At 42.3% G+C, this 16,954-nt stretch overlaps 1 protein-coding gene across 5 annotated transcripts in view; it reads left to right on the top strand.

Annotated features, from left to right (window-relative positions):
• Positions 1–16,954, top strand: part of LOC119449313 (protein O-mannosyl-transferase Tmtc3) — a 731,059-nt gene that overhangs the window by 655,188 nt on the left and 58,917 nt on the right. For all 5 annotated transcript variants that reach the window (XM_049666410.1, XM_049666409.1, XM_049666407.1 and 2 more), the window contains 6 exons: positions 1,714–1,807; positions 5,055–5,189; positions 6,887–6,969; positions 8,781–8,853; positions 11,173–11,259; positions 12,924–12,997. In XM_049666410.1, the coding sequence (XP_049522367.1) occupies positions 1,714–1,807; positions 5,055–5,189; positions 6,887–6,969; positions 8,781–8,853; positions 11,173–11,259; positions 12,924–12,997 (546 nt within the window). The remainder of the gene's footprint in view (positions 1–1,713; positions 1,808–5,054; positions 5,190–6,886; positions 6,970–8,780; positions 8,854–11,172; positions 11,260–12,923; positions 12,998–16,954) is intronic.

Below are 16,954 nucleotides of genomic sequence, written 5' to 3'. Positions count from 1 at the left end.
CACCGCGTTGGCGATCCTCTGCCAATGGAGTTCGCCATGGAGATCGAAGACACGAGCTTCGCACCGCTTAGCTCTCGCGAAGGCACAGGAGGCAGCGCCGATCACTCCGTGACACCTGCTCAGTGTACACGCCACGTTCAAAATAGCAACCGAAACTTTAGAGAGAGAGAGAGAGAGAGAAAAAAAACACTGAATTAACAAGCATGGTGCCAGCGCGCACGAGCGCGGCCGCCGCAGCGAGCTAAGGTTTGTGCGGTCTATCGCTTCAACGGAAACTGAGCGGCGAAAGCATAGTGCATACAACGGTCAGAGCCGTCTGGAGATCGCTTTCAAGATACGGTGAGCGCGAGAACCCGCTACGGCGCAAAGTACGCAGTTGTTAGAAGAGTAGAGAATTGCTGCTGTAGTATAATTGCTGCTTGCGAATCTTTGAAATTAAATTGCTTCAAAATTAAATCTATCCGGTACGTAAGACAGTGAATGGTTCATACCCCCTTAAGCAATGGCTCATACCCTCATAAACGCGGCCTCCCCATTACGACGACATAAGAGAAGGGAAATTCTATGGTGGAATAATGAGTGGCAACGCAGCTAGTTGAGGAAATAGACAACAACGACGAACGCGGGAGCAGTGGCACAAGCGCGTACCGAGCACCAACACGAGCACCAACACGAGCGCAACCCGAGGGGCGCCAACGAGCCAGCTGCGGAAGAAGACGACGATGCTCGAGCCAATGCTGATGATGATAGCTTTCTGTACACAGGCGATTCCGCCTAGCCACATAAAGCTTCGCTTTAAAAAAGAATATGTATAAGCACTAATGAAGCTAGGAATCAAACTCTGAACCTGTTGGTATCGGGGTCAGCACTCTAACAACCAATCAATGAGTTCATCAGCGCCAGCATTCTCAGCAGACTTAGGTATTTGCATGGAATTTTGGGAAGAGGTTGTGGTTGCCTGAATTACTAAGTGCAGGTTTGAGGCATTGATGGTTGTGTCATTTAACTCAGCCATGGCAAGAAATAGAGCAAATATTTTAGCTGCATGAAGGACATATGCTGCACATAGAAGGAGGATATCTACAAGGTTGCAGTTCTCTTTACTATTATCTGAAGGATTTGCAGCAAAGCATAGTGTAAAAAAGGATGGCTGAGAAAACTGTGCACCTAGCTCAGCAGTATTACTAAAAAAGTTTATTTAGCACAAAAAAGAAGTACACAATTAAGACGGAGCGCTAACTTCCACTTTAACTGTCTTGTGTATTCCTTCTTTCCCACTTGCTTGCACTACGCCAACTTTTTCTCAGTAGTGGCATACCACAAGCCCAAACTGTCACAATAGTGAACTTTATTTCTGCAATGTTGTCTCAGAATTGTGTGCCATCTAACACTGAAATTTTGGATTATGTAGTATTTTCTGTCGCAGTGAGGTGTAATGTCACTGGCACCGAGCATACGGTGTATCGTAAGGAGAAGCAGGAGCCTTATATTTGGGACATTTGCACGATGGCAAGGGACAATTAGCTGAAAATAAAATATTTGTATTTATGAAATAAATAAAAAGATAAATAAATAATAATGAATAATAAATGACATCTTTGCCTCCGTGAATGATATTTTTGTTCCAATCTTTTACCAGAACGTTTTGAATAAACACAGCATTGCTGAAGTCTGCTATGCAAAGCACTCATGTTGAGCTCTCTCTCTCTGCAGTGTGCAGCCTGATGACATTGGTGCTCACATGAATGTCGGGCGCACATACAACAACCTGCTGATGTTTGAAGAAGCGGAGACCGCCTTTAGGAAGGTGACTACAGCACCGCTTTGTTGGCTCTGGCAGGTCTGCATTCTGCAGCAGGAGAGCAATGGCAACTGAACACACCAACTATGTTCTCTTCCACTGACGAACTGGCAGTTGAGCTAGTTGGTATGAAAATGTAGGCTCGGTAATTGCATAGTGTGAAAGATGGACTCAAAAAGGCAAGTTCTATCGCGCTCAGTATGAGCTACACCGCGGGAGCGCGTGGCCAAGTGTACTTTAAGGTTGTACAGTGGCGCCGATCGGTACATGTTTCCGAGTTATCAGGGGAAGTTTTGGCTGTTCCTGCGAGTGCACATCGCCACCACTTGTTTGCTTTCACCCTCACTTCGCCCTGTGGTGATACCAGCTTCGAAAATGATAACTGCCGCCGTGGCTTGATGCCCAAACTTCATGCTCGACAAAGTCGAGCTTCACAAGACCGGTGAGATCTAGCCTGGCTCTCCAAATAAAAGAAGGCGAGGGTGAAAGCAAGCAAGTGGAGGTGATACGCAGTTGCAGGAACAGCCAAACCCTCCCCTGATAACTCGAAAACATGTCCCGATCGGCGCCACTGTACAACCTTACAGTGCGCTTGGCCACGCGCTCCCGCGGTGTAGCTCATACTGAGCGCGATAGTACACACAGACAACACTCAAAGCTTACTCCACAAGCAAAAAAATATACTTGCTGTTTGATGTAACTCCAATAACTTGTACATTTTTGGCGTTTTGGGCGACAGGGGCCAAGAGTATATTATCTGTAGCGTCTTGAGTTACTCAGACTATTTTTTCAAGTGTGATTATTTAGAGGGGCCCCCAGACACCCTCAAGCTACCTTTGTGTGTTTTTCACCTGAGTGTCCCCCAACTATCTTGTTTGAATGAAATTTTGATTGATCGATTCAGTTGAGTGGTAAAACAACTGACAGTCATGCTAGCTAGTCTTGATTCATCTTCAAACAGCTTTTCCAGTGCAGGAAACAATGCAGATGACAAAGAACACAGACAGCGGCGTCCGTGTGTGCTTCTTTGTCGTTCGTGTCATTTCTTGCACTGGAAAAGCTGTTTGAAGATGCACAATTTGTGGCGTTCAAAGGGCAACATGTTTAGTCATTGTCTGGAAGCATAACTCGTGCATAAAAAGCTTGTTGAACATGCTCAGAGACAATTAAAGAAATTGTTTCTGTGACATTATCTTTAATGTGGTTCTTTTTCCAGGACTCGAAGGGAGCACATGAAATATTTTTAAACAATTCATTCATTGTGTGCTTGAGCTTCTTGATTGTAGCACCATCAGTAGCATTTCCAAAGAAAGAAGCTTATATGCCTTTTATAAACAAAGTCAATGAGAGTGTTCAGATCTGCTTTTAGCATAAGTACGGGGCTTATCATTTAGTACCGGTGGTGGATTTCTATCTTTGCGATGACGGTGCTGACACAGCTGGCTTACACTGGACACCATGGCCAATTGCTCATTTGTTTCCGCTACGGACACGTATGTTTCTTACTTTGAAAACATGATTGAGAGTGCTGCAATCCCAATGCACAAATGTGTGGAGACAAATTATTATTTATTGTTATTTTGTTTTTGTTTTCAAATTTCACATGCTTTTTTAAGAGCCTTGGAAAAGAGAAGTATGCAGTATAACATCATGGAAACATTTTCATAAGGTGTTTCTGAGCACTCTACAGCTTTTCAAAATGCAGTCAAATCTTGGTAAAACGAGACAGGTTATGACTAAGGTTCTTTGTATTCCGGTAAAACCCAAAATAATTCCAGATTTTTGCATCTTGAATGAAATTTATGAAAAGCAGGTTTAACACAACTTCTTCCTCAAGTTTGCCGTTTCGTTCAGGATAATAATAAATGCAGGTGTTACAGAACTAATGTACACTGCCAACTTTCTCTGAGCAAGTGGTCGAGATATATCATATTATTATTATTATTGATATATGAATGCAGTATTGTATATGCGTCATTTTTTCTTGACATGTAAGCAAAAACCCACATATGCAAAAATATAATACAGCTAAACCTCAATATACTGAACTTCAATATAACGAAATTCTTGATCTAACGACGTAATAAACTTTTTATAACTTCTTTTTCATAGAACATCATGTATTTAGAACCTCTATATAGCAATTTGGGTTTTACACAATTTTAATAGAATGAAATTTCACTGCCCTCGTGAACGAATACCAAGACAATAAATGGAAACTTCTGCAGGCGCAGACCGTCAAATTGTTGAATTACAAGTGGCTGCTTGCGAACGCACCTCTCAAATTATGCGCTGCGCGACTTAGAACCGAAGCGGAGCAGCGTCATGTTCTGTACAAAGTCCAAATGCGATAAGATCCTTTCGTGCCCCGTGCTGTATGCTTTGGGTGCAGGTGAAAGCGTGCGAGGGCAAGCCGAGAAGGATGGTGATTGTACATCAAGAAGAGCTTGTAAGATGAGGAAAAGCATTACACCTCCGGCGAAGCATGTCCTTGTGCACTACTTTATGTACTTTTTTGTCGTTGAAAGGTGCAGAGAACAAAATAAAAGGGAACTCGCCAAATACGCATCTATTTATTTTTGTAAATGTGCGTTCCTTTAAATGTAATAATAATGCCTGATAATGGTAATTTGTACAGATGAGTTCGTCACATGTTTTTTGAACAGCTCTCGTTTTACATACATCTTCCTATAAGTGACTTTGCTTGTTTACATAGAATGTTTTTGTCCAAAAGGCAAACATTGCTTGTGTTATGTCTTCGTAAAGGTTACCAGAAAACTCTGAAAGTTTCTGCTGCCAGACAGCAAAACCCCCGATTTCAACCCTGTTTTTGTGCCAGACAACAAAACCACCGATTTTCCCCCAGTTTTCCTCTGTCCTGTCTTTCTTCCCTGTCTGGTCGTCTGTATTGTTTGCCATGCTATTATACACGCTCTATCTGGTGAAAAAAATTTAGGGGTATATAAACCTGTGAAAACTTGGTTTGTCCAATCTTGTCAGTTCAATCCATGTCTTCACGTGCATGGCAATAGGCAGTTTAAATGCAAGGGAGCCTGTCGCATGAAATGAGTAAGGATAAGTAGCAAAGGAAGTACTGGGAATAAATTGGTGAAGATGGCCACGGTTGAGTGGAAATGTATACTGCTTGGCTCATCAGCGCATTTCAGTTTCAAAGGGATAACCAAGACATTTACCAATATTTTAATCTCACTTTTCTTATATATCTTGCATTTATCTTTCTCCCTCTCTGTAGGCCAAGGATTTGCTACCTCGACCAAAGCCAGGCGAGCCATACAAGGCCCGAATAGCTCCGAATCATCTCAATGTCTTCCTGAATTTAGCAAACCTCATATCAAGGAATAGTTCACGTCTTGAAGAAGCTGATGGTGTGAGCAGTGTTTTACTCTAACATTTGTCATACTGCAATGTAACCTTTCCCATTACAGCGCTGTGCTTTTGGTGGAATTCTTATAATAAAACGTTCAGTATAACAATTTTTTTTTCCTAATGAGAATTGAGCAATATTTGTGTAGTTGGACTCACCAATTGTTAAAATTGGCCCTAAGTGTGGCATCTGTGGTCTTTATGTTGTTGCCGGCTTTTAATTTTACACATAAAGGGACCCTGAAACAAATTTGACTGTTGCGTACAGATGGCACTGAGTTGTCAGGGTTGTTCCTTGAGACCATCCAGGTCTAAATTTAAGCACTGTGCATAAACCATGTTAATTCTTGTGAAGCTTTAAACACCTACATCAGTACAAGTTACAGCAGTACCACTGCCCAGGGCCCACGTTCTCACCCACTGCTGTCAATTTTACATGACACTCGAGTGAGCGATCTCCCGGGTGATGTCACCAGGGCAAGCATGTTTCTCCACTAAGCTTTTCCTTTTTTTAATAATATATTTGTACATAATTTGTGTACCTGTAAAGATCAAAACCCCATGGCAATAAATGTAGGCATTTGTTCAAACCAGTGGTGTACCTTCACATGAGAATGCAGATTGTTTGTTGCAGTTTTTGTGCATGCATCGAAGGAAATGAGTGGAACAAGGAGTTTCTTTCAAAAGGCTTGGTAGACTTTTGACACTGCCCCAGTACTGAAAGGAAATGTGACAGAGATTAATATTGTCGCGTTCTAGTGCCGGTGAACAACAACAGTAGCATACCACAAGTGACTGTGCCCAGCAACGCAAGTACTGTCATTATTATTAGTGCATTGGCGGCCCGTGGAGGGGTGAACGTGCATGAACATAGGTGTAGCTGGAATCGCACCACGAGTGTCTGTCTGTGCTGCAGGTGTGTGCAGTGAGTAAAGTGCAGTGACCGCACGTTACAGAAGACACATGCACTGCATGTAATCTTCATTCCGAGGCCACAATCATGAGAGTAGCAAGAACACCTATCAGTGCATTATGGACATGTGCGCAAAATTTACTAGGGATGATTCTGTGCAGTAGCTCGGCTTCGTTGTTAGGTGTGTTTTTTTTTTTTTTTTTTTTTTTTGGTGTTGTTTTTTTCACTCTTGTAAGTATGTGTTCCCTTTTATTTTGATTGCTATTACTTTTTCTAATTTATTTTAAAGCAAGTTTATTTTTTGCATTCAAGTGAAATGGAGTAGGCTCAGGCATACTGCTGCCAACCTCTCCAGTTGAATTCCTTCAACCCTACCTACGTAAAAATTGCATCAGAAAGAGACGGGGGGAACAGACACTGTTCAAGTCTACTGCAAGTAGACAACACTTGCGTCACTGCACAAAGTTGTACACGAAGGAGGCGGGACATGCATGACAGCATGCAATACAAGTTGAGAGGAGGGTAATGTGTAGCCAGTTGTGGCTCCTTCAAAATTTGAGTGAGAAAGCATTCTAATACCCTCTGTCAACATGGTACTCTTAGATATGGCAGAAATCATTTCAGAAAGCCTTGAAGCCATATGGCACACAATCTGATATGCCGCCTACTGCATTATTGCAATTCTAGCTACGATTTACTTCGCAACATTCTGTTTAGCCCTGCGCATCATCTCATCTAAGTTGGCGGTTACTGTGTCATTTAATAATTTCCTCATGTTTCTCTTTCAGTTGTACCGCCAGGCAATCAGCATGCGTGTAGATTACATCCAAGCATACATAAACCGGGGAGATATCCTTATCAAACTCAACAGGTAGGAATGATACATGCACTTTTTTTCAGGCCTTCAACACGCCTTAATTTTATGCTAGTGAAAGTACCAATGCTTGAATCATGGTGCACTGTGCATATCTTTTTTTTTTTCGTCTTTAATCTTTTTAACTCTTGGCTATGCATATCATCATATGCACAGCAGTGGTTTCTTTGGCATTCTGTTTAGTGAACCTTGTGGTCACTACCCAGATAACCATTTATGTTCAATAAATGTCCATAGAACATAATGTTTTACACATTGCACACATCCCATCAATATCTGGATTTGTCCAAACAACATTACAAATACATACCATGGATAATCTAAGTCCCATCCAAATCACATTGTAATGTTGTAAGGTTATCGCAGCTGGACATATGTGACCTCTAATAGATACTCACTGTAGGTATGCAGATGTCTATAGAACATCTAGTGGATATTTTTCAGTTCACCCTAGGGAGCTATACCTGCAGGTGCCACAGGAGATGTACTGTCAAGGACTAATTCAATATTATTTTTGTAGCAGAAGCTGTGCGGCAGAACACCTACATAGCAAGGTCGGATACATCGCATGCGCACATTAATGCACATGCCCATTTCGAGAAAGCACAGCGTATGCTCATTAAATTAAATTAACGAAAGATTTAAAAGTAAATTGTATCAGAAAATAGGCGGAGTAGGTGTATACATATGAGATGCAGGCATGATAGTTTGAAACTATAATTTGAACAAATGAGAAAACATAATTATGCCTAGGGAAACTGGAAAAAAAGGCCTATGTGGGAGGTAACTATTCATGTGTGGTCCAAAAAAAGTCTTTTTTTCATGTTGTTACGAAAATCGTACATTAGACGTCATGTGATCAGCAGTGCAACACCATAGCCACAGGCTACCACGTTTCGGAACGAAAATTGTCCGAAAATTTTCGACGAGCCTTCATTGTCTAACGTGAGCCTATTGTTCCACTTTTGCTTCTGCAAAATTTAAGTACCACATTCAATGTGAATGGCATTTTATGTGCAATAAAGCTCCGGGAATTGAGCATTTTCAAAGATCTAGTGGCATAAAAATTTAAGTACAAAACTTTCATTGCACCCTCAACCCATTCGGCATCCTAAATAAATCTTCAAGAAAACTTAACATAAAGTCAACCGATATTGCGTAGCGGGTACATCTCTACGACGCGAGTATGTAATGTCCATAAAGAGTCTAATTCTAAAGTAGAATGAATGTCAACAAGGCATCGGCCACTTGACATTTGGAGAAAACATGCTAGTAAAACATCCTTGAATGTTATAATGAGACGTGGACGAATGGATGATGGATCATACCTGGATGTTGATAGGATATCGGTGGTTCACTGGGTAACTTCTGCTGTGCACTTCTGAAGAAAAGGAGTGGCATTGCTTATGCTAAAGTAAATGATAATAGCTGTGAAATATTTAATCACATAGTCTGGGGTTGGGTAGGTGCATTATATACCAAGATCTTCTTTAACATGGGAAAATTTTATATTACTAGGCCTTGCCAACAAAATCTGCTGCGGAAGTTCCATCACAAAGGTCGCACATCTGTATCGCTGCACTCTTTAGGCTTGGTACACTCGGACCACTTAGAGGTATTCTGAGCATCCCGGTTAGCTGTGTGGATTACATTTGCCTGTTTCGATTCTGAAATCATTTAGACCTTAATTTTTTTTAAACTTCCAACATTGAATACTACATCAATTCTTGTTTATTGCTGAGCCTATTCTGTGCATTGATTTTCTTTTGTGAAACAAATTACATTTATTTATGCATTTCTTTAATCAGGACCAAAGAAGCACAGGAGGTCTATGAGCGAGCACTTTCACTGGATGCCACAAACCCCGACATCTTCTACAATGTATGTTGGTCAAACTACTCAATTATTGCTCTCTGTTGCTGTACAAGGTGTAGACAGTTCCAGAAACAATGCAACATCAACCCTATGCATGGTGGTTATGTATCAGGTTTGCAAGATAAGCCCATACATTCTAAGTATCCATCCTATGTAGTCTGCTTTCATTTGAACAAACTTCAGACAGATATGCCAACCATTTGCCAAGTGCTGTCTACTAAAGAGGGCCTTAGGGGACCTGTATTAAGAACATAGAAACACAGCAGAGAGTAGATAGGATGAGGGCTGAAATTTTTGTGCCGTGAATATGTGATGAGCATGTCAACTAGCACAGTCTTCTCATTAACAAAGAGAATACCTGTGCCTTTATTAGGCCTTTGATGGTCATGATGATTATGAATGCTGTAATGTTGCACTTACACTGAAAATGTAAACTGGCTTTTTGTACTGCTTTGTTAACACACAAGCACAACAGATGAAGTCCACTTACTGTGACAGTAAACAGTGGTGCAATAGCAACCATATTTGTTTGCCACTGAAGTTTCATTAGTCCCGTATCTTCTGTTGACGTGCGCCTAAAGTAATGTTAAACTTGTAACCTAAATTGCTAACTTGATACCGTAATAAAAGGCCGTAATATTTATTGACATCAGAGAGCAGTATCGCAGAGAAGGGAACATGGCGGGTGGGAAAAACATAAGCTGTTATAGGCTAGGTTCCAGGAGATCGCCTCCATGTACACCGGAAGTAGGCAACAATTTTGTGGCATCTCATTTTGTGCCGTCTCGTTCACTTATTATATACCAAAATTGGCATGGAAGGGTACGAATGTATGACTAACATGACTGATATATCATGACTTCAATAACATCACATGCTCATCAGTTACGTCACGATTAGCGATAATAAAATCACATGTGGCACATACCCGCTTGGGTATGCGTGTATGAGCCAGGGACAAGAAATAAGGAAATAAAAAAAGAAGAGAGAAGGAAAGAAAGGAATCACGTGTGGCTCATACCCATGTTGGATATGTGGGTATGAGCCGCTGATGTGTGGTATATGTGGATATGTGGGTATGAGCCCCCCCCCCCCCCCCCCCCGGTGCCTTGCGTGCGCGCGACGCCACCATCGGCGACTCACCCTCGCACGCTTTCACTCGCATATACAGCATAAGGCGCGCGGCGACGATGTTATCGCCCCTGGACTTTTTACGTAACATCACGGTGACAACGACTGCAGAAATGCGCCTGGAGTGTCCATATAATTGATATCGCAATAAAGACTAATTGGAATAGTTTTACGTTATACCAACCCAGGTTTGATTGCGGCTCTCTGGGTCTTCAGTGACATATGGTGACGCAGAAATTATGTTGGCGCGTCGATTGGACCGCATAATTTGAGAACATTTTCCGCTATCATCATGAGCGTCAGCGCGGGAATGTATAGTTTGATTGCAGTTCCACGGATGTTTTCGACTTTACAGAAAAACAAACACCGTGCCGCCGCTCGACCCGCTCTACCATATTCTAGTACGCTATAGCTACAAAGCGTGCTTCTACTAAGCACTTTGTGTTGGTTGATTCTCTGTTTCATCGTGGTTTCGAAGTGTGCTGCCATATTCCATTATTCCACCAAAATTCGGATTGGCCTGCTCCAAACTGCTCCAAAATAAAATTTTCTCTGCTCCAAAATGCAATTTTGTCGGCTGCAAACTGCAATTTTACTTGCTCCGAAATGACTTTGGGCAGTGCCACCCCTGCAGTTGGATACCAGTCTACTTCAGCTGGTTGACCAGTTAGCTTTAATAGGTTAACCAACTGGTTTACCAATTGGTTGAGAACCAAGTGGTGGCAATTGGTACTTTTCCAATTAGACCCATTGACTTTTTTTGACTGGGTTACTGTCCTGTAACATTGCAAAAGCTGCCAAAATGAATGAAATACAATGTTGCATGACATTCATGAAGCATGCTTTGGGTCTTTATGCTGCATTTGACTGCGTCTGTAGGAAGGCCAGAAGAACTATATATATTATCGAAAGAAATTTCAGTCAGCATAGAATTGAAACTTCCAAAACAATTCTTAGAAAAAAATATGTTTCGTTTTTCCTAAACTCCTTAGGTGTGTGTCTTAGAATGTGCACAGATCTGGCGACAAGGATAGAAAAAGTAGACACAAGGGCACACAGATCAGCACGTGTGTGTTAATTGGTGTGCACATTGTTGCATATGTGTAGCCAAACCACACACCCATTTCAAGTTGTGTCTGCTCACCTGTCTCTTTTGAGAGGTCTTGTACACATGTGACCCACCACTATTTTCAGCTTGGTGTTGTGTTCTTGGAGCAAGGCAGGCCAGGTGATGCCCTCATGTACTTCAACAAGGCCTTGGAGTTGGATCCTGATCACGAGGTGATTGAGACTGGCTACCAGTGGCACACCGATAGGGGGGTTTTTGGGTGTTGTAACCCCCCCCCCCCCTGTCGCCAAGTTCACCCCCCCCCCCTTGCGTCCAGCCCCACCAGTCCAACATGTACCTTCAGTGCTCTGTTGAAATTGTCATTACAATTCAGGAGGTGGCTTGAGGTCGAATTTTGCTGATTAACCCAAACACTCTATCACTGTCTTGTATTTATTCATTCACTCTTAAATTACTTTGAGTAAAACGCTTAAGAAATCACCGTCGTCATCATCCTTGGTGTCATTATTGTTATAATTATTAGGCATTTTATTTGCTGTTGGATTCCTCTGTCTAAATTGCATATTATGCAAAGTGCTTGCTCCCCCCCCCCCCCCACCACAAAAATTCAACCCACCCCTGGCAGAGATCCTGGGTTCGCTACTGCTGGCTACAGAAAGATTTCTCAGCTACTTGTGGCAGTCACCTATACTGTGTTTGCTGAGATGTAAGCAAAGCACCTTTTATTTCAAATGCGTAGAAACGCAGGTTGTAGCATTGGTAAAGATAAAACTGCATGCAAAGGACAGAAATGAAACAACACAAGCACTAACTTGCAAATAAAGATGTGTTAAGAAACCCTCACTATGCTAACAAAACTACCTATGCAAGCTAGTTTTGTTAAGCAATTGGACCACCTAAGAATTGCAGGCTTCCCAGTTGCCCTTCACGTTGTGGTTGAGTCTTTGCTGAGGGAGTTCAAGGAGGAAGGCAGAAAAAAAGTGCAATCTTGTTTCGCTGTGGTAACAAAGTCAGTAGGTGGAACAAGCTTCAGGTGTTGCCATAGAGAGTGGCCAAAATGTATTGTTGGGAAAATTGGTTTAATTATTTATGGCAGCAAACGATGCCAGAGTATACAAAGGGCAAGCAAGGAGACTGAGACTATCAGAAAGTGGTGTTTGCATCATTTTCTTTCTTACCACAACTCTGTCACTGGCCATCTTTTATTTTTAACGGTGCTGTATCAGTCTAGATTAACTTTGTTGCTGCATTTACATTAAGGGCTTCTAAACACCTCTGAGGATGAAAATATGTTATATAGTGGCAGCCGTGTGCCAGTATAGAATGCACGTGCAGCCGCAAGAATTTGTTTTGAAATGATTGAAAAATATCACAGTTGCAGGCTTTTGATGAATGACTGCACAACCACCGCAGTTTCTCATTCGCCTTGGATTCCCTCCGCACGGGCTGTACCTCGCTGCATACTTTTCCATACTGTGCTCCATGCAATGCAGTGAAAGCTGTAGGTCACGTGAGTCAACCAGGCAAAAGAATCGGAAGACAGGTTTCTCCATTGTCCACCTCTGGTTGCCCTCCACGCGAGACCAACTGAAAGCAAACTTCACGCAAGGATCAGTGCATGGGCAAGCCCCCCCCACCTTAGAACGTGCAATCGCCAAAGATTATTGTCACAACACTGTACGCGATATGGATCTTTATTAAACATGTGTGGTCAAAATGTCAGAAATGGTGTAAGGACCGTTAAGATTTCTGCCATTTCACTGCTCTTGAAAGTCAGAAGTTGGTGGGGAGTGCAATTGGTGACTTATGTTGGCACTCATTGGCCTGAAGTACAACAGACATTTAAATTGGTGATTTCTTGTTGCTCTTTGTCCAGCAAGCGCTGATGAACTCTGCCATTCTCATTCAAGAAAGTGGGAACTCAAAGCTCCGTCAGCTGGCATTTGAAAGGTAATAATTTCATTTTTATTGCTTTGACCTGTAAGTTCAGTCAAATCCTCAGCATGAGTAGTACTGTGGGCATTGTTACACAGTAATCCCTCGTTATAATGAAGCCGCTTAACCCAAATTATCGCTTTATTCAAAATTTCTCCCAGCCTCGGCTAAAACGCATGCATTTTACACTGGATTACTCAAAGCACTGACTGTTACCTTTGTCTTTTGCATAATAATCTTCATCTCTACTCTTACACGTTCTTGGTTAAGGTCCTCCATCATTTGTTTCAATTCATCCCCTTTGTTGCTTAACTGGGAATGAATTGTAACAAATCATTGAGGACTTTAACCGAGAACATATAACGCATAGCCTAGCTAGGGAACAAGGATTCATGATCGCCAGTCAGCCTCTAGAGTCTGTGGAGGAGTTTGTTCATCTAGGTCAGTTACTCACAGGGGATCATGTTCATGAGACGGAAATTTACAGAAGAATAAAATGGGGTGCACTGCATACGGTGGGCATTACCAAATCCTGACTGGGAGCTTACCACTGTCATTGAAAAGAAAAGTGTACAATCATTACATTCTACTGGTTCTAACATATTGACACGTATACATGTTTACCTTTCACCGGTGGCCACTTTCCACCGGCTAACAAATGTTAAACGTTATCGCTCGGCGCAGGACGCGCCTGTATCAGAAGTTTCTAGAACGTTATCGATGCTTCTTTCCGTTGCCTGTTTTCACCGACGCTTATGTTATCTGATTGTATGACCGACGCGAATTGTCTAGAGCTTTCTGGAAGACACGCGGGCATCAGGGATAAATCTGGAACCTTCGATGACTCAGGTATAAAAGCCGACGCGCTTCGCCGCTGATCAGATTTTCGACGATCGCCGACTGTGTTCGCCGCTATCGTTGTGCTTTGAGTGTAGCTTGCTTTTGTGGGCACAGGTTCACCCAATAAACAACCAGTTTCGTCATACACAGTTTTGCGACTGTTTTCTCTACCGTCACTACTACGTGACAATATGGTTGTAGAAACTTGGAGGGTAATTAACAAAGAAGCTCAAGAGCAAGTTAAGGACCACACAAAGTGTGGTGGAACAATAAATGTTCGGCATAATGTTTAGAGATGGGAAGAGAGCGGTGTCGATCAGAGATCAAATGGAGATAGCCGATTTTCTAGTTGACAATAAGAGAAAAAAAAATGAAGTTGGGTAGGCCATGTTATGTGTAGGATGGATAACCGGTGGACCATTGGAGTTACAGAATGGGTGCCAGGAGAAGGGAAGCACAGTCGAGGACGGCAGAAAACTAGGTGGGGTGATGAAGTTAGGAAATTTGCAGGTGCAAGTTGGAATCAGCTAGCGCAAGACAGGGGAAATTGGGGATCACAGGGAGAGGCCTTCGTCCTGCAGTGGACATAAATATAGGCTGATGATGATGATGATAACTAAAAATTCAAATGCTACACTCCACTCATCACACTGAATTACAAAAATCTCTCATTTGAGGACTCAAGCAATAATTTTTCTATCATTATTCTTTAACTACTTTTTTGCTTCACAGGCCAACACAACAATCAACACTCAACGGTCGAATTGCAACGGCCAACTGACATATTAACCCCATCAAGACAAACTGGGATTTAGTTCTATAATTTCAATATAGGTTTTAACACAAATATGCATGACTTTATAGTGGTCCGTTATTACAACATACAAGGCCAGAAAGCTGTATCTGTAGCAGTCCTTATTGACAGTGGGTCTAATGCGTATTTCTATTCGCCTCTAAGCAAGTACCATGTGTCAGACTGTATATAGCTCACCACTGTCATTGAAAAGAAAAGTGTACAATCATTACATTCTACTGGTTCTAACATATGGTTGTAGATAAGAAAAAAGTTGAAGGGTCCTATTTTTATTAGTCATATCTTATTAGTCTTGCTTCTTATGATATGTATATAAGCAGTAATACAAATTACGTATAGACTATAGTGTGTACCCAATGTACATTCCTATTGGACTGACAGGAAACTAATAAACAAATGTACTGGACTGTTTAACTTCTGTCAGACTAACAAACATTTTACACATCAAATATAAAAATTAGGTTAATATAAGTGTGTATTGGAATTTTCACTTGGGTTTTGCTATTAAGAGAAGGCTTTGTTCCGATCAATAAAACATCAACTGTCAGTCAGCACACGGTCCTGTGATTGCTGCGTCTCCTCCAATTTTTATCCCTTGTGCTGTAGAAATATTGAACGAATACCAGCTCGCCTAATTCATCATTGTTCTAATACTTTTTGAAATAAGACAATAAAACACTAAATATTACCTGTGGTCTCGAGGACAGTATATTGATACATGTACTTATGATATTTATCCTTTTCTTGGGGACTGCATTTCACCCACTAACAACTTAAAGTTATCACTTAGCTATGTTATCGATAGTTCCATTCGTTTTCTGTTGCCACCGAAGCACATTGTGTCACTACTACGTGACTATTTATTTATTTATTTATTTATTTATTTATTTATTTATTTATTTATTTATTTATTTATACAGTACTGCGGTCCTTGCACAGGTCCAAGCAGGGTGTGTACAAAAGAAAAAAAGTTGCACATGTCAGTCAGTAGTAGGTACAACTGGGGATGGCATCGAGTTCCAGTCGTTAATTATACTTCGTGGGAAAAAGGAATACTTAAACACTTACTTCAGTACATGCAAAATATGGGATTAAAGTGTGGGATTGGTGGTGCCTAATTGTTAAGGATTTAATATATTGTTACGGCCTCGGGAGAGGGTTAAGGGAGTGTTTACTGATTGAGACACAAAGATGTAGCTCCTTGGGCTATGCTGGCCGGAGTCAATCGTAGGAGCAACGTCGTCTTCTTTTCCCTTCCCTCGCTTCCCTCACTTTTCACTGGCAGTGACCACGGCGTAACATTCCTCCGCTCCCAGACGAAGCCCCCCGGGCGAGTCACTCCTGCTTCCTTCGTGTGAACGGCTTCAAGCGGGCGACATGCGTCACCTCAGTCTTGCATGAACGACGGCCATTTGAAGTGAGACGTGCAATTGTGTAGTTCACTTCGCTTAGACGATCGAGGATAACGTACGGCCCGGCATAGTCTGCAAGTAGCTTTTGGCTCAAGCCACGTCGGCGTATTGGAGTCCACAGCCACACGAGGTCACCGGGAACGTAGGTAACATGCTGGTGTTGACTGTCGTAGCGTATTTTAGAGTGGTCTTGCGCGGCCAATGTACGTAAGCGCGCAAGTCGACGAGCCTCTTCTGCACGACACAATGTCTCTGCGATAGACAAATCGTCATGGACCACAAAAGGAAAGATAGTGTCCAGCGTATGACGAGGTTGGCGCGCGTAAAGAAGGAAGAAAGGGCTGAAACCGGTCGTTTCGTGTTTCGCAGAGTTGAAAGCGTACGTCACGAACGGTAGTACTTCATCCCAATTCTTGTGGTCCGAAGCAACGTACATTGATAACATGTTGATCAACGTTCGGTTTGTGCGCTCGGTGAGGCCATTAGTTTGTGGATGATAAGCTGTTGAGTGTCGGAACTTGGAGGCACACGAACGCAGCAATTCCTCCACAACATCGGCAATAAATTGGCGACCACGGTCACTTATTATCACGCGAGGTGGCCCGTGTCGGAGTATGATTGCATGAAGCATAAAATCAGAAACCTGCGCAGCAGTGGCGGAGGAAAGGGCTGCGGTTTCACAATACCGCGTCAGGTAGTCGGCACACACAATTATCCACCGGTTTCCTTTCGAAGAACGCGGAAACGGCCCGATCAGGTCTATGCCGACTTTTTCAAAAGGGGAACTGGGGGGCTTTACTGGCTGTAGGTGACCGACTGGAGCTGAGTTAGGTCGCTTGTGGCTCTGACACTGCGTACAACTGGCCACATAGGTGTCAATTGTTTTGCGCATTTGAGGCCAGTAGA

The sequence above is a fragment of the Dermacentor silvarum genome, chromosome 4 (assembly GCF_013339745.2).
Source record: "Dermacentor silvarum isolate Dsil-2018 chromosome 4, BIME_Dsil_1.4, whole genome shotgun sequence".
Lineage (NCBI taxonomy): Eukaryota > Metazoa > Arthropoda > Arachnida > Ixodida > Ixodidae > Dermacentor > Dermacentor silvarum.
This window is presented reverse-complemented; position numbering and strand designations above follow the sequence as displayed.